Source organism: Notolepis coatsorum (assembly GCF_963971535.1).
Source record: "Notolepis coatsorum genome assembly, chromosome: 6".
Taxonomy (NCBI): domain Eukaryota; kingdom Metazoa; phylum Chordata; class Actinopteri; order Aulopiformes; family Paralepididae; genus Notolepis; species Notolepis coatsorum.
In genome coordinates, this window is record NC_140170.1 from 182,449,964 (window position 1) to 182,474,089 (window position 24,126).

General features: G+C 42.9%; 1 protein-coding gene across 1 annotated transcript in view; it reads left to right on the forward strand.

Annotated features, from left to right (window-relative positions):
* The window catches only part of ripor3 (RIPOR family member 3), a gene marked incomplete at its 5' end in the record, with an annotated part of 61,636 nt that overhangs the window by 12,683 nt on the left and 24,827 nt on the right, over positions 1-24,126 (forward strand). The window contains 6 exon segments of the mRNA XM_084315936.1: positions 4,690-4,845; positions 5,269-5,347; positions 7,926-7,949; positions 8,368-8,421; positions 10,064-10,213; positions 23,878-23,941. Of these exon segments, the coding sequence (XP_084172062.1) occupies positions 4,690-4,845; positions 5,269-5,347; positions 7,926-7,949; positions 8,368-8,421; positions 10,064-10,213; positions 23,878-23,941 (527 nt within the window).

Here is a 24,126-nt window from a genome sequence, read left to right on the forward strand (position 1 = left end):
ACACACACACGCACGCACGCACGCACGCACGCACGCACACACACGCACGCACGCACGCACGCACGCACACACACATACACACACACACACACACACACGCACGCACGCACGCACGCACGCACGCACGCACACACACACACACACACACACACACACACACACACACACACACACACACACACACACACACACACACACACACACACACACACACACACACACACACACACACACACACACACACACAAGGAAGTCCATTCTTGGAGGTCCTTCGTGGTCTCTGACCCCATGTGGTCCCCATGTCTCCTGGTCCCACGGCTTTGATCAGGACACCAACATGACCAGCGTCATCACGACCACACAGGCCAGAAGAATGACAGAACCCCCCCCCCCCCCCCCCCCCCCTGGAACGGCCTGCAGAGGGAGTGTTTGTCTGTGGTCAGTCAGTGGAATGTCAGAAACGTGGAACTGATTTAAGCTTAAAGGGATTACTGGACGTGTTCAGACTGGGAGGAGAAGTACAGTCTCTTGATGTCAGGCTCATTAAAACATCAATTCTTTGTATTATTTGAACCCAGAAGAGGTTCCTGTGGTCCTCGCCCACAGGACTGTCATTTTAAAGGGATAGTCCTCCCATTTTCAGAACCTTATGTGATTTGTCATGAATTGGGAGTTTGTGTCATTTAACCCCTTAAAGGAAAACTCCAACATTTTGGGAAATTAGCTTATTTAACATCTTCCCTGGAGTTAGACAAGAAGATGCATACCTTTTTTGTCTCTGTGCGTGCATTAGGCTTAGGGAACAGCCGCTCCGCTACAGATCTATTCCATCCAGGCAACTACCGCCCTGTTTCTATTCTTACCTCCATCTCGAAAGTCATGGAGAAAATAGTCTACGAACAGGTCGAAAAGTACCTGGCGGAAAAAAACCTAATCTACGAATTCCAATCTGGCTTCAGAACGTCCCACTCCACTGACACATGCCTCCTCTATTTGAACGACCACATCAAACAAGAGGTGGACGCTGGCAAATACTGCGGCATGGTCATGCTGGACCTACAAAAGGCCTTCGACACTGTCAATCACTCCATTCTAATGGACAAGCTAAAAGCAATTGGTTTTGATAGCCTATCAGTGAGCTGGATGCAATCCTACCTGGAGGGGAGAGAACAGATGGTAGAGGTAAACGGTACTCTATCCCCCCCCCTCACAGTGAGCTGTGGTGTTCCACAAGGAAGCATACTAGGACCGCTACTCTTCCTAATTTATGCAAATGACATGTCGTCAGCCTGTGACTGCAACTTGTTCCTGTTTGCGGACGACTCAGCCCTGCTGGTCTCTGCCAAGAACAAATTGCAGGTTGAAAAAACCCTCAGCACGGAACTAGGCAAAATCTGCATATGGCTCGCTGATAACAAACTATCATTACACATGGGCAAAACAGAGTCCATTCTCTTCGGTTCAAATAACAAACTCAGCAAGACCGACGGCTTCTCAGTTACAGTGGGTGACAATATTGTCACAAGGAAAGACGAAATTACCTACCTGGGTTCCATCCTAGAGGCAAATCTTTCCTGTGACAAAATGGCATCCAATGTAATAAAAAAAGTCAACCAACGAACTAGATTCTTGTACCGGATCTCCTCTCTGGTAAACAAGAATACCCTGAAGACTCTGGCAGGAGCACTCATTCAAGGGTACTATGACTATGCGTGCACCTCATGGTACCAAAGCACCTCAAAGGCGCTTAAAACAAAATTACAAACATCACAAAACAAACTGGTCAGACTACTACTTGACCTGAACCCCAGAACCCACCTCACCCCTGCCCACTTTGCCAACCTAGGATGGCTTAGAGTAGACGACAGAGTACAGCAACTTGCAATGGGCCTGGTCTACAAGATACACTATACGACCGGGGTGCCCATGTACATGTCAAAATACTTCCCAAAGGTCAGTGAATACCACAACCACTACACCAGAGGAAGCTCAACAAATCATGTTAAACCCAGATTCGGCTCAAACAAGGGACTAAACACGTTTCGCAATTATGCCACATCAATGTGGAACGCCCTACCCAAAGCTGTAAAGGAATGTGAATCCCTGCCCACATTCAAAACCGCCCTTAAAGAGCACCTACGGGAGGCTGCAATTCGAAACTGGCCACCGTAAATGCCCAAAACCCCCACCACCTCCTAATAGACAGTCTCCTCCCCACCGCATGTATATATTCCCTCCCCGCCGTATGTATATTTCCCTCCCACCCACCCACCCCCTCCTAATGTACAGTCCCCTCCCCATCATATGTATATACTCTGTCAGGATCTAGGGGTAACAGTACTGTATATTTGAATACCGCCTATGTCACAAATGTATCAGTACTAAATACCTATATGTCCCTATGCCATAAATGTCATGTATGTTGTGTATGTCATAAATGTCTATATGAATTGAAAATGGGGGACCCTGATGGAAACAAGACAAACGTCTTTCTCAGGTCTGCATCCCCTTAACAATTGTATGTATTGAGCCGTACTGTATTGTACCCATTCTGCAATCTGTTAAATAAAGTTTTCATTCATTCATTCATTCATTCATTCATTCATTCATTCAGCTTAGCTTCATCCCTGGAAGTGGGTCAGAGTTGTAGCCTGACGTTCCCTACAGTGCCCTACAGTCACGAAATACACTCCAAATACAACTCCAAAACGTTCCAGTAAACATGTTGTGACCTGTGTATTTACCACGTGGAGAAATAAAAAATTATTGAATTCGACAATTACGTTTTCTAAGCAAATATACTCGGAACAATTTCTCTGGGCGCAGTCAGTGATTTCAACGTGTCGCCGTGTTTGTTGACATTCTCATTCATTCAAAGGATCCGAACCGATTGAAGTTTATGGATACCATGACTTAAAATCCTCTTACCTTGACGATTAAAAGCCTCCCCAATTTAGAAAACAGTATTCCAATGGCTGGTCTTGATAGGCTGCTAGCTAACGGAGCTAACCAACAAACACAGAACCGGGCGGACTAAAGTAAATAACGAGAGCAATGACTTCCTTTCTGGGAGGTTTCAAAATAAAAGAGCGACGTCTATAGCAGCGGAATACGTTTATTTTGTACATTATCTAACGTTAACACGAACCTAAACTAACTTTAGGTTAGTTGTAACGTTAGTTAGTGTCAACTGTACAGTAACTGTACTTACAGTAGATTTCATTCACGGTTTTTGCTGCCCTGTCAGGGGCGCCTGGTGATACTAAATCCAGATTGAACTCTGCCATTGGAAAGAGGAGATTTGGCCCAATCCATAGTTGTGTAACTTGGCCATATTAAGGTCATTTATAGGCCTGATATTCTATCCTATATTCATATTTAAAATTGCATGTGTCTGGATGGCCTCTGTAAATCATCTGCCCTTTATTCATTTGCTTAGATGTTTTGTACACTTGATCTCAAGAATGTGCTGAATGAGCTCAGTGGCAATTATTCACATCTGGTTAATGTTAGCATGGTGTCATTCACCGTCAATGTTGGTTCATTGCAATTTACTCAAGCCTAGTAACAGACACAATATTTCTGGGAATACATTCCCTGAGATCCATAGATGTTCCTAGATACCAAGAACATGCAAATGGACCTTGTAGAAGTGGAGTAATCTTCCAGGTATTTATTTTAGGCAAACTTTCTGAAAATATGGCTATACTGTAGGTTAAGAGGTTAAATGGGAACTATCTTATAAATGGCCTTTTTCAGTGTTTAGCATTGTTTCCTAGCTATGTGGACTTATATTAATAGGATCTATGTCTCTAATTCTCATATTGGCGCAAACCTCCAATTCTCCTCTCACAATATTCACCCTCACTGAACTGAGTCATCTGAAAATGTGCTGATCTGTGATGTCAGAGATTTCTCAGCTGCATAATAATGTGGCAGTTGGTGTGGCAGTTGCCACCAGGCCACACAGTGGTTGGAGCCCAGCCTCAAAACGGCTTAAGATCTTGAGGTAGAAAAAGGCTGTTTTTGCGTACTTGATTAGAAATACAAAACAATGATTTTTTTTGAAAAAAAAACGTACAGAGGTGTTCCATAGTCTCCTAGGAATTGTGTAAAAGTGCCCAAATAGTGAAAGAAATAGTCAAATAGTTCCCCTTTAAGAAAAACACATTTGCTTGAACCCGGGGTGAACCAGTGTAAACTGGCATGAGAACCAGTGTGAACTGGTTTGTCTTTTGAATTAGGCTATTGAAAGCAGAGACTGTTAGCAGTTGCTAGCAATGCTAGTGAAAATCAGTGGACACCCAAACAATGTCTGAAAAATACTAGTTAAGTGCTTATACTTGACATGTTCCTTCAACAGGACAAAGACAAGGTTTTAACGTCATTCTACAGGACATAGACAATGTTGTAATGTCATTCTACAAGACATAAAAGGTTTTCAAGTTCTTCATATAAAATGTTTTGAAGTTCTTCTCATGTCTTGTATACAGGACATAGAAAGGGTTAGTTTTTCTAGTGGACATAGAAAAGGTTAGTTTTTCTACAGGACATAGAACAGGTTAGTCTTTGTACAGGACATATACCAGGTTAGTCTTTCTACAACAGGACACAGAAAATGTGAGTCTTTCTTCAGGACATAGAAGACGTTTTAAAGCCCCCCCCCCCCCCCCCTCTCTCTCTCTTCAGGTCCTCCTCCACACGTACCTCCCTGCGTTCCACAGCTTTGGTTGCTGGTAAATCTCCCAGGTTGCACCTGTCTCCCAGCAGAGTGGGCGGAGCCATCTGGTCCCAGCAGCCTGAGCAGGTGGACAGGATTTTCCAGGCGCTGCGCAAAGGACTAAAGTATGGACACCTGTATAACTAGTAATAAATATACAAGTATGGACACTTCTAGAACTAGTACTAAAGTATGAACACCTGTATAACTAGTAATAAAGATACAAGTATGGACACTTCTAGAACTAGTACTAAAGATACAAGTATGAACACTTCTAGAACTAGTACTAAAGATACAAGTATGAACACTTCTAGAACTAGTAATAAAGATACAAGTATGAACACTTCTAGAACTAGTACTAAAGTATGAACACCTAGAACTAATACTAAAGTATGGACACTTCTAGAACTAGTACTAAAGTATGGACACTTCTAGAACTAGTACTAAAGTATGAACACTTCTCAGTACTAAAGACTCTAGACTACTAAATAAATGGAACCTTCCCTTTAATTAAAGGATACAAACTAAACCCTCCCTTTAACCCCAAGGCAGTACCTGGAGACCCACCAATCAGAGATGGACTTCCTGTCTTCACAGCAGAGAGAGACCAAGAGGAACTCCAGGCTGGTGAGGATGAGAGAGAGAGAGAGAGCGAGAGAAGAGGGGAGGAGAGACGAGAGAGAGAAGAGAAGAGAAGAGAGAGAGGAAGAAAGAATAAGAGAGAGAGGGAGAAAGAGAGCGAGAGAGAGAGAGAGAGACCGATGTGCAAATGATCATTACATGATACACTGTATTCAACTACAAGCAGATGCCTGTACTTGCGACTCTGTACACCTACTATGAAAACGTGTTATCAGGCTATATTTCATTCCTGCCATGAAGGGAGCAGGACGCCTCACCAGAATCTACCACTCCACCCCTCCATCTGCATGTCCATCTACCCCTTCACCCCTCCACCCCTCCACCTGCATGTCCTTCTACCCCTCCACCCCTCCACCCGCATCTCCTTCTGCCAGCTGTGTGCACTCACTCACAGTACCACTGGAATGTCTCTGTTGATGTTCATGAACCGTAGCGGGGCACACCTGATAACGCGCCACCTCCGACTCACTCTACAGCTGTGATTGGTCTCTGAAATCGGCACATGTGTTTACGTTTCACTCGTAAAGGAAGTAACTGACCATGTAGAGAAAGCAGCCTAACGTTCTAACATTCTAAATACTTCACCTTGAAACACAACACTGCTTAGGGATCGGGCAAAAATGGGGCTCGTTTTTTTTTTTTATTATTTTTTGACGATTGCATACCCAAAGTAATTTGCGATTTATTATACTTTATACTTATAGCACATGCATTAGTCTGGTCTCTTTTGAAAGTTAACATTCTGAAGTTTCTTACACAAAGTGAAAGTGCTAATGAAATAGAGCAACTGAGGTTTGAACACACTGAAGTAAAGGTTTTGTGTACGCACATTTATTTTGCCTGGTTGCCAGATGCCTGTTTTTAAGTCCCAGCTGAGAGGTAGGAGCTGGAAAACATAATGGTTCCATAGCCTGAAGTCTCATGTAGTACAGGTCCAAAGTTTATACAAATCCCAGGGAAAATTAATGTTTTACAAAGGTTTTTGTAATGTGTGTACCAGTAAAGATTCGCCATGATTATCCAAAATGGCCGTCCAATTCATTCAGAGGCTCTCGTCAAAACAATGGACCTCTTCGTCTTCTTGTGTCACCTTCCCCCACTCTGAACACCCGTCTGGGATCGCTTTCGGAGCAGACGCTCCTTGGCTACAAACGGTGGTCGATCATTTTCACCATCAGCTGTGACTGGTCAGTTCAGCACCGCTCACAACCGGACGTGGTCACTCGTCCGAACGGCTTGTCAAATGACGCTCGCCGGATGTTTCGTCTTCTAACTCGAGAATGGAATCACGCAATAGGTTGAGTGTGGTGACGATCGAAAGGTGGAAAATTCAACTTTCCAACAATGTATTAGTTGATCGGCGAAAACGCAGCCGGGAGCCGACAGACGAGGGCAAAGTGCTGCGACGTGTAACTTACGGGCCGTCCGATCCAACTTACATAATATTGTAACTAGGAGATTTGCTGGAAGAAATAATCGATTTTGTGCATAGATCACTAGTTTTATCAACTTATAATACACATTTTACATGGGCATTTCCTGGTTAAATCAAAATACATACCTAAAAACATTCTAACAGCACAATATTGATTAATTAGCTATGATTCTTTTTTAATGCATAGATATTTCAACTATACTAATACGAGGTTCACACAGGCATCTGCATGTTATAAAGTGTCGCCAGAGACCTGATTAGGAGTCTAGGTGTTTATGTTTACTCTCAATGTTGATTTCAATTGACCGATTTGAAGAATATTGAAGAATTCAGGTCATTGGTCTGCTGTAAGTCTATGTGCACCTTTTCATCCAAATGGAATCAGAGCTGTAGGAGTTATGGCTGACGGACAGACACAGAGGAGATAATGCAATACCCCTCGTCAGCACCTGGCTATGGGAGGAACTGATGAGTCTAGACACAGCATGAGGACAGGAGGTAGACTGAGTGTAGACACAGCATGAGGACAGGAGGTAGACTGAGTAGAGACACAGCATGAGGACAGGAGGTAGACTGAGTCTAGACACAGCATGAGGACAGGAGGTAGACTGAGTGTAGACACAGCATGAGGACAGGAGGTAGACTGAGTGTAGACACAGCATGAGGACAGGAGGTAGACTGAGTGTAGACACAGCATGAGGACAGGAGGTAGACTGAGTGTAGACACAGCATGAGGACAGGAGGTAGACTGAGTAGAGACACAGCATGAGGACAGGAGGTAGACTGGATGGATTTTCATTCAATCAATCACCGTGCAGATTGATTGATTGAATGAAGATTTTATTAACAGATTGCAGATTGGGTACAATACAGTACGGCTCAATACACACAATTGTTAAGGGGATGCAGACCAGAGAAAGCCTTTCGTCTTGTTTACATCAGGGTCCCCATTTTCAATTCATAATGAATTGTAAGTAAGGGTGCAACTTTCTCCGTGCAATCCATTCTTTGTGGATCTAGCCCTGAGTGTAGACACAGCATGAGGACAGGAGGTAGACTGAGTGTAGAGACCGGACGTGTTGAAATTATCTAATGATGAGCTCATCTTTTCTCTTATCCCATCTACAGGCCTTCTTGTATGACTTAGAGAAGGTAAGTCACCTACACTCTACCAGTGACTCTGTCTGTCTGTATGTATGTCTGTCTGTCTGTCTGTCTGTCTGTCTGTCTGTCTGTCTGTCTGTCTGTCTGTCTGTCTGTCTGTCTGTCTGTCTGTCTGTCTGTCTGTCTGTCTGTCTGTCTGTCTGTCTGTCTGTCTGCCCGTCTGTCTGTCTGCCTGCCTGTCTGTCTGTCTGTCTGTCTGTCTGTCTGTCTGTCTGTCTGTCTGTCTGTCTGTCTGTCTGTCTGTCTGTCTGTCTGTCTGTCTGTCTGTCTGTCTGTCTGTCTGTCTGTCTGTCTGTCTGTCTGTCTGTCTGTCTGTCTGTCTGTCTGTCTGTCTGTCTGTCTGTCTGTCTGCCTGTCTGTCTGTCTGTCTGTCTCATAATAAGTTGACACTGACCTTCTCTCCCAGGAGATACGGGCGGTAGAGAGGTACATACGGAGACTTGAGTTCCATATCAGCAAGGTAAACATCTCAAACATCTTCTTCTCATGTGTAAGCTAGTGTAACATGCTTGGTTATACAGAGCTTTCTAGTGTAACATGTTTATACAGAGCTTTCTAGTGTAACATGTTTATACAGAGCTTTCTAGTGTAACATGTTTATACAGAGCTTTCTAGTGTAACATGCTTGGTTATACAGAGCTTTCTAGTGTAACATGTGTATACAGAGCTTTCTAGTGTAACATGTTTATATAGAGCTTTATATTGTAACATATTTATACAGAGCTTTCTAGTGTAACATGTTTATATAGAGCTTTATATTGTAACATGTTTATACAGAGCTTTCTATTGTAACATGTTTATACAGAGCTTTATATTGTAACATGTTTATATGTCTAGTGTAACATGTTTATACAGAGCTTTATATTGTAACATGTTTATACAGAGCTTTATATTGTAACATGTTTATATTTCTAGTGTAACATGATTATATAGAGCTTTCTAATGTAACATGTTTATATTTCTAGTGTAACATGATTATATAGAGCTTTCTAGTGTAACATGTTTATATAGAGCTTTATATTGTAACATGTTTATATAGAGCTTTATATTGTAACATGTTTATATAGAGCTTTATATTGTAACATGTTTATACAGAGCTTTATATTGTAACATGTTCATACAGAGCTTTATATTGTAACATGTTTATATTTCTAGTGTAACATGATTATATAGAGCTTTCTAGTGTAACATGTTTATATTTATAGTGTAACATGATTATATAGAGCTTTCTAGTGTGACATGTTTATATAGTTTTCTAGTGTAACATGTTATTATAGTTTTCTAGTGTAACATGTTTATATAGTTTTCTAGTGTAACATGTTATTATAGTTTTCTAGTGTAACATGTTTATATAGTTTTCTAGTGTAACATGTTTATATAGTTTTCTAGTGTAACATGTTTATATAGTTTTCTAGTGTAACATGTTTATATAGTTTTCTAGTGTAACATGTTATTATAGTTTTCTAGTGTAACATGTTTATATAGAGCTTTCTAGTGTAACATGGTTGGTTAAATAGAGCTTTCTAGTGTAACAGGGTTGGTTATATAGACCTTTCTACTGTAACAGGGTTGGTTATATAGAGCTTTCTAGTGTAACATGTTTATATAGTTTTCTAGTGCAACATGGTTGGTTACTGTATACAGTATGTAACGGATGGAACCGCGAAGTACAGTCACGAAGGGCTGGGGTGAGTAGCGGTGCTATGGGTTAAACTCACTCTCATCTTTAAAAGACAGATGGACACGTTACAAAGTAGTGAATTCACCTCTTGGTATAGCGGTCTGTGCTGTCGACCCGTGGTGCGGCAGACCACACGTTCGACACTCCCTCGGGGCATCAAAGTTTAAGGTGCCGATATGATGATACCATATAGAGCTTTCTAGGTCAACATCATCACAAAGCTGTCTGTCTGTCTGTCTGTCTGTCTGTCTGTCTGTCTGTCTGTCTGTCTGTCTGTCTGTCTGTCTGTCTGTCTGTCTGTCTGTCTGTCTGTCTGTCTGTCTGTCTGTCTGTCTGTCTGTCTGTCTGTCTGTCTGTCTGTCTGTCTGTCTGTCTGTCTGTCTGTCTGTCTGTCTGTCTGTCTGTCTGTCTGTGCCTCCAGGTGGAGGAGTTATACGAGACGTACTGTATCCAGTGGCGTCTGTGTCAGGGGGCGATCAACATGAAGAGAGCCTTCTCTCTCTCTCCATCCAGCCGAGCCTCCAGAGACAGTCTGCTGGAGCTTCACCGCAACCACAGACACAGTCTGGAGGTAACACTGTGTGGGTGCGTGTGTGTGTGTGTGTTGTTTTGGACTTCATGGTGTTTTTGCTTTGTTCTCGATTTATTGTGATGTTTCTTCTTGACTTGTTTAAAGAAGACGTGTCATTAACGTGTGTTGTCGGGCCTTACAAATACATTTGATTTGATTTGAGCCTGCGTAGCCCAAAGTTGGGTGCTACCAGTGGTGGTGAAGGAGGCGATTTCCACCCTAACATTGTGGGGAGCGCTTTGAGTGTCTAGAAAAGCGCTATATAAATGTAACGTTCATTCATTCATTAAGATGCTCAAAGGGGGCGCTAGTTTATTTTATTCATTATCATAGTTTTAATATCAGGACAACTTGACTGGGTTCAGAGAGGAGCCTACACGCAGTGAGCCCAATCAAAATCCCCAATCCTACTCCAGAAACAGGCAAAGTGTTACTTTTTAATCAAAGAAAAATATTACTTTTTGTAATGTTTAATTTATACACACTTGGTAGTAAAAAGTCAAATGAGTACACATCTGAATCCAGGAAAGAAATGGTAACAATGAAGATTTGTATGGGTCCCTACCTACCCACTGTTAAAAGCCTTCATTTGACACACGACACTAGGATACTTAATTGACCCAACAAACTGAGTCAAATAGAAACGTATGAATGGCTGAGAATTCCATAGATACCCATGATAAACAGAAAATAATCATAATTAAAAAGAAATGTAAGCAAAACATTTGTATTCCCACCGGGTGTAAGGGGGAGGGGGGGGGGGGGGGGGGGCGTTATGGAACATGGATGTCAGGTAGGGTGGCGGTGAGAACCACTGACGTGATCATAAAAACAAGATCAAGCCAAGCGGTGGCAGCTTGTGGACAGAAGGGTTGTATCGACAGCTGCAGACCAGACGGCGGACATGTTCTGACAACAGTAGTTCTCTTCAAGTACACGTATAAATATCTGTTCCCAGGCGCTGGTGCTGATGTTTTCATAGCAGTGAAAGGGCTGAGGATCAGTAGCTACCAGACGACTGACCACTCACTCACTCTCACTGGCCCATCGCTCTGTTTTACGTCACTCTGAACGCTCTCTCTCTCTTTCTCTCTTTCTCTCTCTCTGTTTCTCTCTCACTCACACACACACACCTTTTCTTTTATTACTGTAAAAAGTTAAACAATTGTACCTTTATTTAACCAGGCAGGTCAATTAAGAACAAATTGTTATTTACAATGAAGGTGTGGCAAGATTGGTGACAAAGGGAAACCGGGCTTTCCCAGTCGCAGCTCCGACGCTCTGGAACAAGCTCCCACTCAACCTGAAATCTGCAAGCACCCTACGGACCTTTAAGGCCATGCTCAAAACCCACCGTTTCGCCATAAACAATCCATGAGCTATGAATGAATGAATGAAAACGTTTATTTTTGGACATGTTATTCTCCATATTTCTCCAAACAACTCACAATATCTTGTTCCATCGAACCAAACAATCATAACAACAAATTAAAAAAACATTAAAAGAAAAACATTAAAAAAATTAAAAAAATAAGGAATTATAAACAAAAGGTCAAGAGCAATGTGTTTGGTTAGCAGACATGTCCAAAAAAGGAGTAGAGGGAAGCTAAGTATTTTCTTAGCTGCATTTTAATGTCCACATGTTTACTCAGTTTGATGTATTCGGGTAAATTATTCCACAACTTCACTCCACACACCGATATGCACATGCTTTTCAGCGTAGTGTGTACCATTGGTTGTTTAAGATTCCCTCTCCCTCTTAAGTTATATTCTCCTTCCCTGTCTCTGAACCATTTTTGAATGTTGCCTGGGATTAGTTTATATCTGGCTTTGTATACAATGAGGGCAGTTTTGTAATCCACTAGGTCCATATATTTCAATGCTTGTAGCTTTATAAATAAGTTATTGGTGTGTTCATAATATCCTACATTGTTGATTATTCTTATTGCTTTTTTTGCATGATGCATATTGGCTGTAGAGTGCTTTTGTAGGTATTACCCCACACCTCCGCACAGTAGCTCATATATGGTAGGAAGAGTGTACAGTACAGTGTATACAGTGTTTTTTGCTAGTTTCTTCTTTTTCTTTTTTTGCATTGTTGTATGTGTGGTGTACTATGTCTGTCTGTTCTCTCCCGGGGTGCGCCCCGGGCCGATGTAACTATTGGTTGAGGGGCACAATATAAATAAATGTATCATATCATATCATATCAAGATGACAAAAAGGCCTCTTGAAGGGTAACAGGGAAAGGAGACAACGTTTTTGTAGTAAAATAAAATAGAAAAGAGACAGACAATAATACATACATCACAGAGGTAAGGGAAACAATTAAAACATGCATCAAACAAACTAATGGATTAAATTAATTAAAAGTACAAGGTATGTAATACATGAAGCAGAACGGACAAATGACAGTTATACAATGGCATGCAAATTTCTTGATTCTGATTGGCTGGAACAGTGAAGTTGCCGGTTGTTATTTAGTATAACACACTCCACGTGACCCCAGATCCCTCCCACAACCGAATTACTCTATTTTTTCTGTCTGAATCAATCCGCCATAGATAGAAAAATGGAAGTATGAATAGCTTTTGAACGAATCCTCCAAAAAAGATACACTCAACTGGAATATGTTAGTTCGTTACATACACATGGATTATGTAAGTAATTTGTCATGACTCATTGTGAAACAAAAGAAAAATCACGGAGATACATTTTAATTTTTTTTTGTCAGATTTGATTGATTGATTGATTGATTGAAAATTGTATTACCAGATTGCAGAATGGGTACAATACAGTACGGCTCAATACACACAATTGTTAAGGGGATGCAGACCAGAGAAAGACTTTCGTCTTGTTTACATCAGGGTCCCCCATTTTCAATGCATCATAACATATGACATACATGACATACAGATAGACAGTACTGCTACATCTATACATTTATGACATACCAGATTTACAAATACAGTACTGTTTGTGATACAAGAAGAGTCTAAAAAAGAGAGTATATACATTTGACATACAGGTTGGTAGGTAGGAGATTGGTAGGTGGGTGGAGGGGGGGGGGGGGGGGGGTATTTCATATAACACACTCCACGTGACCCCAGAACCTCAATGTAAATAATCCATAATCACCCTACAAAAACAGTACTGTATTTATAAATCTGGTATGTCATTAATGTATAGATGTAGCAGTAGGCCTACTGTCTATCTGGGTTTAACATGGTTTGTGGAGCTCCCTCTGGTGTCTACTAGTGGATCTACTATTGGATCTACTTTCTCTGTGGATGGTTTTGTGAATAAATCTCCATTATGCTTCAATTACTGTGTGTTTATTCTATAGCAATAAGGTTGGGTGAATTTGGCCATTGTATAAAATACATTACACCACTTGTAGTCATGTGTTATAGGAATTAGATCATGCCTAGGGGGGTCTAACGACCCTCCGCTGCGCGTCGGGCCTAACAACCACCCCTAGGCATGATCTAATTCCTATAACACACTGCTGCGCGTGATGTAATGCTTAATTAAAAGGCTGGGTGACAGTTGCAGATGTGTGTAAACAACTCTGTGATAGAGTCCTTAACACATTCAGGGCCATTGGGGGCCGTCTAATATCACTCTAGACGGCCAGCATTTCAAAATAGACTTGCATAGTTTGTGGGACTGTTTGTAGAGCTAAATCTATACTTTATAGTATTGCTATCTGTCCATTCTCAATGTCAATTGAGACCATAAACCGTCCCTTCAAAATGGCTTAAAGAAAAAAAAAATGTCATCAATACGTTCCTATTTTATAGCGTCTTGAATATAAGCGTTATATGGGATTTGGACTAGTACATTTCCTGGAAGGCGAGATACAGGGCGCTAAGCTAATAACATTAAATCGAACAGCGTTTCGGCTATAGAGAAGCTAGAGCTAAAACGCAAAATGCATATTGTCGGTATTGATGGTCCACCATGAATGCATGAAGGGGGGGGGGGGGGGGCGGGGGACGTCGTTTCTGATTATTGATTACCAATAACCGCGTTAGCCTCAGTAGCCACATTCGCTGATCGGGTCGATGCCTATCATAACAAGGCCTGATCAGCATGTAATTTACGTGAAAAAGATCTTACCGTGGGCCGGTTGGATCCCCAAAATGATTTCCCAGTTATCGATCACCATCTGGTAGATCGATATGTCCATTGGCTGATGATATATTCCTTTACTGCATAGTGAATTCGGCATTGCAAAAGGTATTCCAAGCTACAGGCTGCACATATAGGATCCAGCTAACTGGAAACTACATGGAAAGTCAAAGGGAACACTGCATTATCGAGACAGCGCCCCTAAGAGGATCTGGCCGGTAATGCACTTTTCAGAATTCAAAGAGTAGGGTACTTCTGCAGTGCTGCTCGGTGACATTGAGTAGGTTATTCAAATGGAATAAAAGCCAAAACAACCTTGCCACGGACATGGCCCTCTAGCATTGGATCCAAAAACACGGACATCTCCGTGGTTGGCCGGGAAACGGTTAAAGGTAGTGTCCATGTCAATGTGTCAATTTTCAAAGTCTTTTGCAATCCAACTGAATACAAAACTGTCATCTGCATACAAATAAATACTTTACTAACAATGTTAGAGAGAACAATCAGGGGGCAAGAATGGAGCCTTGAGGTACACCTTTAGTGACAGATAAGGGCTGCGACAAGTGGTGTTCTGATTTAACACACAAATAGTTGGAGAACCTATGACTATGTCTGTACTCAGGTAGAAGTAATAATCCCCACCACCAAAATTAATATCTACCCAAATCAAAAGCCCTGGGTAGACAAATCCGTCCGTGAGGCTCTGAAAGTGCGCACATCAGCATACAACACCGGGCTGGTGACAGGCAACATGGAAGAACACAAGATGGCAAGATACAACGTCAGGAGAGCAGTAATAGAGGCAAAACGGCGTTACAGGGATAAAGTTGAACTTCAGTTTGAACAGGCTGACTCTAGAGGCATGTGGCAGGGCCTCAGAACAATGACAGACTACAAAGGAACCCCCCTCAAACTGAACAGTGACATCTCCTTAGCAAATGATCTCAACTCCTTCTATGCGAGGTTTGAGGCTGTGAATAACAACACCAGCCTACAAACCACGGAAATGGGGGGGGGGGGGGGTCTGCTGATGGAGACTCAGTGTTCAGGGTAACAGAGCATGAGGTGAGACGGATCTTTAAAAAAGTGGATATCAGGAAGGCAGCAGGACCGGACGGCATCCCCGGCCGCGTCCTAAAAGTCTGTGCCGACCAACTGGCCCCGGTATTCACTGACATCTTCAACCTGTCCTTGGAACAGGCCGTCATTGATTGATTGATTGATTGATTGAAAACTTTATTAACAGATTGCAGAATGGGTACAATACAGTACAGCTCAATACACACAATTGTTAAGGGGATGCAGACCAGAGAAAGACTTTCGTCTTGTTTCCACCAGGGTCCCCCATTTTGCCTTACCATTTATGAATAATTGTTTGATTTCATCCAATTTGTTTTTTAAGCTGTTAATGTTAATGTGAAAAATGTTCAGTCCATTGGCGTTGGTTATTTCATTGATGTTGGCAGGTTCGAAGTATTGTTCGTTTGTGATCTGTTCCTCTGTGTGGGGCTGGGGGGCTTTGTTGTTGAGGGTGGGAAGGGGGGAGGGGGGGTCGGGTCCCGCTCCGTGCTGGAACAACAAAGAAGGGGGGAGGGGGGGGGGAGGGTCCCGCGCCGTGCTGGAACAAAGGACTCGTTCCTGGATGTTTCCGTTGTTAGCTCTGCTAGCTAGCCGGCTATCGGGCGTCGAGATGTTTAAATCCCGCGTCGAGTTGGTCGTCATGGTTTCGACCCTCGGTTCACCTCCTCTCGTCTCTGCCTCACGTGTGCTCGTCTGCTGCGGCGTCATTGGGGAACAGTTGCCGTCCGCGCAGTGGATGTTGCCACGGGTCGAGTTGTTGATGTTGGTCGCGATGGAAACCACCTTTGCTTCTTGCGCTGCCAGACCAAGTCTTCTCGCCTGAGTTCTGGTCAAGACCGGGCCTGGGTTTAAATGAATGTCTCCCAAAAGTAAGGGAAACAATTAAAACATGCATCAAACAAACTAATGGATTAAATTAATTAAAAGTACAAGGTATGTAATACATGAAGCAGAACGGACAAATGACAGTTATACAATGGCATGCAAATTTCTTGATTCTGATTGGCTGGAACAGTGAAGTTGCCGGTTGTTATTTAGTATAACACACTCCACGTGACCCCAGATCCCTCCCACAACCGAATTACTCTATTTTTTCTGTCTGAATCAATCCGCCATAGATAGAAAAATGGAAGTATGAATAGCTTTTGAACGAATCCTCCAAAAAAGATACACTCAACTGGAATATGTTAGTTCGTTACATACACATGGATTATGTAAGTAATTTGTCATGACTCATTGTGAAACAAAAGAAAAATCACGGAGATACATTTTAATTTTTTTTTGTCAGATTTGATTGATTGATTGATTGATTGAAAATTGTATTACCAGATTGCAGAATGGGTACAATACAGTACGGCTCAATACACACAATTGTTAAGGGGATGCAGACCAGAGAAAGACTTTCGTCTTGTTTACATCAGGGTCCCCCATTTTCAATGCATCATAACATATGACATACATGACATACAGATAGACAGTACTGCTACATCTATACATTTATGACATACCAGATTTACAAATACAGTACTGTTTGTGATACAAGAAGAGTCTAAAAAAGAGAGTATATACATTTGACATACAGGTTGGTAGGTAGGAGATTGGTAGGTGGGTGGAGGGGGGGGGGGGGGGGGGGTGTATTTCATATAACACACTCCACGTGACCCCAGAACCTCAATGTAAATAATCCATAATCACCCTACAAAAACAGTACTGTATTTATAAATCTGGTATGTCATTAATGTATAGATGTAGCAGTAGGCCTACTGTCTATCTGGGTTTAACATGGTTTGTGGAGCTCCCTCTGGTGTCTACTAGTGGATCTACTATTGGATCTACTTTCTCTGTGGATGGTTTTGTGAATAAATCTCCATTATGCTTCAATTACTGTGTGTTTATTCTATAGCAATAAGGTTGGGTGAATTTGGCCATTGTATAAAATACATTACACCACTTGTAGTCATGTGTTATAGGAATTAGATCATGCCTAGGGGGGTCTAACGACCCTCCGCTGCGCGTCGGGCCTAACAACCACCCCTAGGCATGATCTAATTCCTATAACACACTGCTGCGCGTGATGTAATGCTTAATTAAAAGGCTGGGTGACAGTTGCAGATGTGTGTAAACAACTCTGTGATAGAGTCCTTAACACATTCAGGGCCATTGGGGGCCGTCTAATATCACTCTAGACGTCCAGCATTTCAAAATAGACTTGCATAGTTTGTGGGACTGTTTGTAGAGCTAAATCTATACTTTATAGTATTGCTATCTGTCCATTCTCAATGTCAATTGAGACCATAAACCGTCCCTTCAAAATGGCTTAAAGAAAAAAAAAATGTCATCAATACGTTCCTATTTTATAGCGTCTTGAATATAAGCGTTATATGGGATTTGGACTAGTACATTTCCTGGAAGGCGAGATACAGGGCGCTAAGCTAATAACATTAAATCGAACAGCGTTTCGGCTATAGAGAAGCTAGAGCTAAAACGCAAAATGCATATTGTCGGTATTGATGGTCCACCATGAATGCATGAAGGGGGGGGGGGGGGCGGGGGACGTCGTTTCTGATTATTGATTACCAATAACCGCGTTAGCCTCAGTAGCCACATTCGCTGATCGGGTCGATGCCTATCATAACAAGGCCTGATCAGCATGTAATTTACGTGAAAAAGATCTTACCGTGGGCCGGTTGGATCCCCAAAATGATTTCCCAGTTATCGATCACCATCTGGTAGATCGATATGTCCATTGGCTGATGATATATTCCTTTACTGCATAGTGAATTCGGCATTGCAAAAGGTATTCCAAGCTACAGGCTGCACATATAGGATCCAGCTAACTGGAAACTACATGGAAAGTCAAAGGGAACACTGCATTATCGAGACAGCGCCCCTAAGAGGATCTGGCCGGTAATGCACTTTTCAGAATTCAAAGAGTAGGGTACTTCTGCAGTGCTGCTCGGTGACATTGAGTAGGTTATTCAAATGGAATAAAAGCCAAAACAACCTTGCCACGGACATGGCCCTCTAGCATTGGATCCAAAAACACGGACATCTCCGTGGTTGGCCGGGAAACGGTTAAAGGTAGTGTCCATGTCAATGTGTCAATTTTCAAAGTCTTTTGCAATCCAACTGAATACAAAACTGTCATCTGCATACAAATAAATACTTTACTAACAATGTTAGAGAGAACAATCAGGGGGCAAGAATGGAGCCTTGAGGTACACCTTTAGTGACAGATAAGGGCTGCGACAAGTGGTGTTCTGATTTAACACACAAATAGTTGGAGAACCTATGACTATGTCTGTACTCAGGTAGAAGTAATAATCCCCACCACCAAAATTAATATCTACCCAAATCAAAAGCCCTGGGTAGACAAATCCGTCCGTGAGGCTCTGAAAGTGCGCACATCAGCATACAACACCGGGCTGGTGACAGGCAACATGGAAGAACACAAGATGGCAAGATACAACGTCAGGAGAGCAGTAATAGAGGCAAAACGGCGTTACAGGGATAAAGTTGAACTTCAGTTTGAACAGGCTGACTCTAGAGGCATGTGGCAGGGCCTCAGAACAATGACAGACTACAAAGGAACCCCCCTCAAACTGAACAGTGACATCTCCTTAGCAAATGATCTCAACTCCTTCTATGCGAGGTTTGAGGCTGTGAATAACAACACCAGCCTACAAACCACGGCAATGGGGGGGGGGGGGGTCTGCTGATGGAGACTCAGTGTTCAGGGTAACAGAGCATGAGGTGAGACGGATCTTTAAAAAAGTGGATATCAGGAAGGCAGCAGGACCGGACGGCATCCCCGGCCGCGTCCTAAAAGTCTGTGCCGACCAACTGGCCCCGGTATTCACTGACATCTTCAACCTGTCCTTGGAACAGGCCGTCATTGATTGATTGATTGATTGATTGAAAACTTTATTAACAGATTGCAGAATGGGTACAATACAGTACAGCTCAATACACACAATTGTTAAGGGGATGCAGACCAGAGAAAGACTTTCGTCTTGTTTCCACCAGGGTCCCCCATTTTGCCTTACCATTTATGAATAATTGTTTGATTTCATCCAATTTGTTTTTTAAGCTGTTAATGTTAATGTGAAAAATGTTCAGTCCATTGGCGTTGGTTATTTCATTGATGTTGGCAGGTTCGAAGTATTGTTCGTTTGTGATCTGTTCCTCTGTGTGGGGCTGGGGGGCTTTGTTGTTGAGGGTGGGAAGGGGGGAGGGGGGGTCGGGTCCCGCTCCGTGCTGGAACAACAAAGAAGGGGGGAGGGGGGGGGGAGGGTCCCGCGCCGTGCTGGAACAAAGGACTCGTTCCTGGATGTTTCCGTTGTTAGCTCTGCTAGCTAGCCGGCTATCGGGCGTCGAGATGTTTAAATCCCGCGTCGAGTTGGTCGTCATGGTTTCGACCCTCGGTTCACCTCCTCTCGTCTCTGCCTCACGTGTGCTCGTCTGCTGCGGCGTCATTGGGGAACAGTTGCCGTCCGCGCAGTGGATGTTGCCACGGGTCGAGTTGTTGATGTTGGTCGCGATGGAAACCACCTTCGCTTCTTGCGCTGCCAGACCAAGTCTTCTCGCCTGAGTTCTGGTCAAGACCGGGCCTGGGTTTAAATGAATGTCTCCCAAAAGTAGTAGAACCAGGATGATCATGGTCCTACGGTCCAATCTGCCATTCGGGGGTAAGTTCTTACGTGCCGGGCTCGCTGTTAGTAGCGTGTGTATAGCCGCCGTTCCGACGTGTAGATGTTTCTTTTCAGAGCCATTGAGAAGGTAGAAGTCACTGTGGGTCTCGTTAAATCCGTTTTCACTTCTCTCCACTTCTGTTAGATGTTGCTTCATTGCTGAATTGAGGTATAATCAATTCTGTCTGAATTGAAGTCCACCATCATCCCTGTACCCAAAAAATCTACGCCCGCTTGCCTCAACGACTACCGCCCTGTAGCCCTCACCTCCATAGCCATGAAGTGCTTTGAGAAGCTAGTGAAGGGCTACATCTGTTCCTCCCTCCCCATCAACCTGGACCCTCTGCAATTTGCATATCACCCCAACAGGTCCACGGAGGACGCCATAGCCCATGTGCTGCACACAGCAGCATCACATCTGGACAAGAGGCAGGGGAACTATGTGAGAATGCTGTTCATCGACTACAGCTCAGCATTCAATACCATAGTCCCCTCCAAACTCATAGCCAAGCTCAGGGACCTGGGCTTGAACTATGACCTGTGCCAGTGGGTCCTGGACTTCCTGACGGGCAGACCCCAGGTGGTAAGAGCCGGCAACTGCACCTCCTCATCCATCACGCTCAACATAGGGGCCCCCCAGGGCTGTGTTCTGAGCCCCCTCCTCTACTCCCTGTACACACATGACTGCGTAGCACAGCGGAACAACAACACCATCATCAAATTTGCTGATGACACAGTAGTGGTGGGCCTGATCTCTGCCAACGACGAAAGGGCCTACCTGGAAGAGGTAGAGAACCTGTCACAGTGGTGTCAGGAGAACTGCCTCTCCCTGAACGTCAGCAAAACAAAAGAGATGATTGTGGACTTCAGGAGGTCGGGGGTCAAGGACTACAGCCCCCTCAGCATCGACGGGGCACCAGTTGAGAGAGTGAACAGTTTCAAGTACCTCGGAGCCCACATATCCGAGGACTTGACATGGACCACACACATTGACAGTGTTGTGAAGAAGGCACGACAACGCCTCTACTTCCTCAGGCGCCTAAGGAAGTTCCAAGTCAGTCAGAAGATCCTTAGGAACTTCTACTCATGTACAATAGAGAGCATCCTGACCGGCAACATCACCTCCTGGTTTGGGAATAGCACTGCACAAGACCGTAGCAGACTACAAAGAGTGACACGTTCAGCCGAACGCACAATTAGAGGGGGGCTTCCCACCCTCCAGAACATTTACAACAAGCGGTGCAAGGGGAAGGCTAAGAGAATTATTAAGGACTCGAGCCACCCGAACAACTGCCTCTTTGAACTGCTGCCGTCAGGCAAGCAATACCGGAGTCTTATGGCGAGCACAGAAAGACTCAGAAGGAGCTTCTATCCCCAGGCCATCAGGCTGCTAAACGAACAATAATCGCTAAACGAACAATAATCACTATGCAACAACCATCAAATGCACACAGCACACACACCCACACGCACACACTCACTCAAACAAACAACACACTGCAGCACCCACTCTCCACACTTTAGATCACACAAACACACTTACACTTTATATTTATTGATAAAGGATTTGCACTACAACTCGTACACCTACTGTGAATTGTACCTAAACTGCACCTCGTCCATTTATGCCTTGCACTATATAGTATTGTATATTAGTACACTGCACAGTATTGTATATTGTATGGTAACTACGTCTACGAACATTGTACATATGTCTAAACTGAACACTGTGACCTCTTTTTTTTTTACTTCTAATTTTTACTATGTTTTTATTTCATACTTATCTTGTCATGCACAGTCTCTGGAGCGCAACAGTAAGAAGCATTTTGTACAAAAGTATTCTGTACTTCTGTATGACAACTATTAAAGAAACTTGAAACTTGAACCAGGCTAAGGAATGGTGGTTAACACCAATGTTACCAAGTCTGTCTCTGAGAATCCAGTGGTCTCTCTCTCTCTCTCTCTCTCTCTCTCTCTCTCTCTCTCTCTCTCTCTCTCTCTCTCTCTCTCTCTCTCTCTCTCTCTCTCTCTCTCTCTCTCTCTCTCTCTCTCTCTCTCTCTCTCTCCCTATCACACGTACACACACAGACTCTTTCACACGTTAATTCAGACCATATGAGCTTCATGACCTTGACCTCTAGACTACGTTCACACTGCAAGCCTTGGTGCTCAATTCTGATGTATTGCTCAGATCCACATGATTCACATGATTTGGCTCCTGAGCTGAACTGAACTGAACCGCATGCACAGACGAACAATAACGAAGATGGATGTAACTATATGGATAACTGAAGTCACAGTTTATGGTTTACTTTATTTATTAGTTGAATCATGCAGCTGGAGGCCAGCTAATTAAAAGACCTGTATCTGATTTAGGACCACGTGTGAAAGTCAGAACGGAAAAGATCAGATTCCATGTGATTTGTGCTGTTCACACTGAGGTTCTGTTCACACTGTTGTTCTGTTCACACTGTTGTTCTGTTCACACTGTTGTTCTGTTCACACTGTTGTTGAATGAATGAATGAAGTTAATTTTTCGGTCTTGTTTACGGACAAATCAAACACACCCGTCGTGTGGACTTACAAAATGAAAAAAAAAATTATAATAATCTCAAATGTACATAATTATTCAAGGCAAGCTCAACACACAAAATCCAAAATCAACGACCGAAAAGAAGGAACAGGCTGAAGCACATGCTTATCTTTGCCTATCCTTTACAAATTCTTAAAAACTAAATATATTTTTATATAAGAAATTCATAAATTCATGTTCTGTTCATACTGTTGTTCTGTTTACTGTTGTTCTGTTCATACTGTTGTTCTGTTTACACTGGTGTTCTGTTTACTGTTGTTCTGTTCACACTGTTGTTCTGTTCACACTGTTGTTCTTTCACACTGTTGAGCAAATAATAATTTGGGCCACTTTTGCCCGCAGTCCTAACGTAGCCTTAGAGTTCACAAAGTGCATGGAATTATACACATACCTAATATACATATACACATAATACCTACTATACACATATTATACACACAATACACATACTATACATACATACATACATATAATACACATAATACACATAATATACATATCATACACATAATATACATATTATACACATAATACATAATATACACATATTATACACATAATATACACACATACATATACATATAATCTCTCTGCAGGACATGTCTAACTGTCTGTCTCTCTCTTCAGGACATGTCTAACTGTCTGTCTCTCTCTTCAGGACATGTCTAACTGTCTGTCTCTCTCTTCAAGACATGTCTAACTGTCTGTTTCTCTCTCTTCAGGACATGTCTAACTGTCTGTCTCTCTCTTCAAGACATGTCTAACTGTCTGTCTCTCTCTTCAGGACATGTCTAACTGTCTGTCTCTCTCTTCAGGACATGTCTAACTGTCTGTTTCTCTCTCTTCAGGACATGTCTAACTGTCTGTTTCTCTCTCTTCAGGACATGTCTAACTGTCTGTCTCTCTCTTCAAGACATGTCTAACTGTCTGTCTCTCTCTTCAGGACATGTCTAACTGTCTGTCTCTCTCTTCAGGACATGTCTAACTGTCTGTCTCTCTCTTCAGGACATGTCTAACTGTCTGTCTCTCTCTTCAGGACATGTCTAACTGTCTGTCTCTCTCTCTTCAGGACATGTCTAACTGTCTGTCTCTCTCTCTTCAGGACATGTCTAACTGTCTGTCTCTCTCTCTTCAGGACATGTCTAACTGTCTGTCTCTCTCTTCAGGACATGTCTGCTATGGAGGGACAATTGGAGATCCTGCTGGGAGAACTACAGATCAAGATGAAAGGTACTCTGTAGCCAATCAGAGCAGTGTTATGATCAAATTAAAGGTACGCTGTAGCCAATCAGAGCAGTGCTATGATAAGATGAAAGGTACGCTGTAGCCAATCAGAGCAGTGTTATGATCAAATTAAAGGTACTCTGTAGCCAATCAGAGCAGTGTTATGATAAGATGAAAGGTACTCTGTAGCC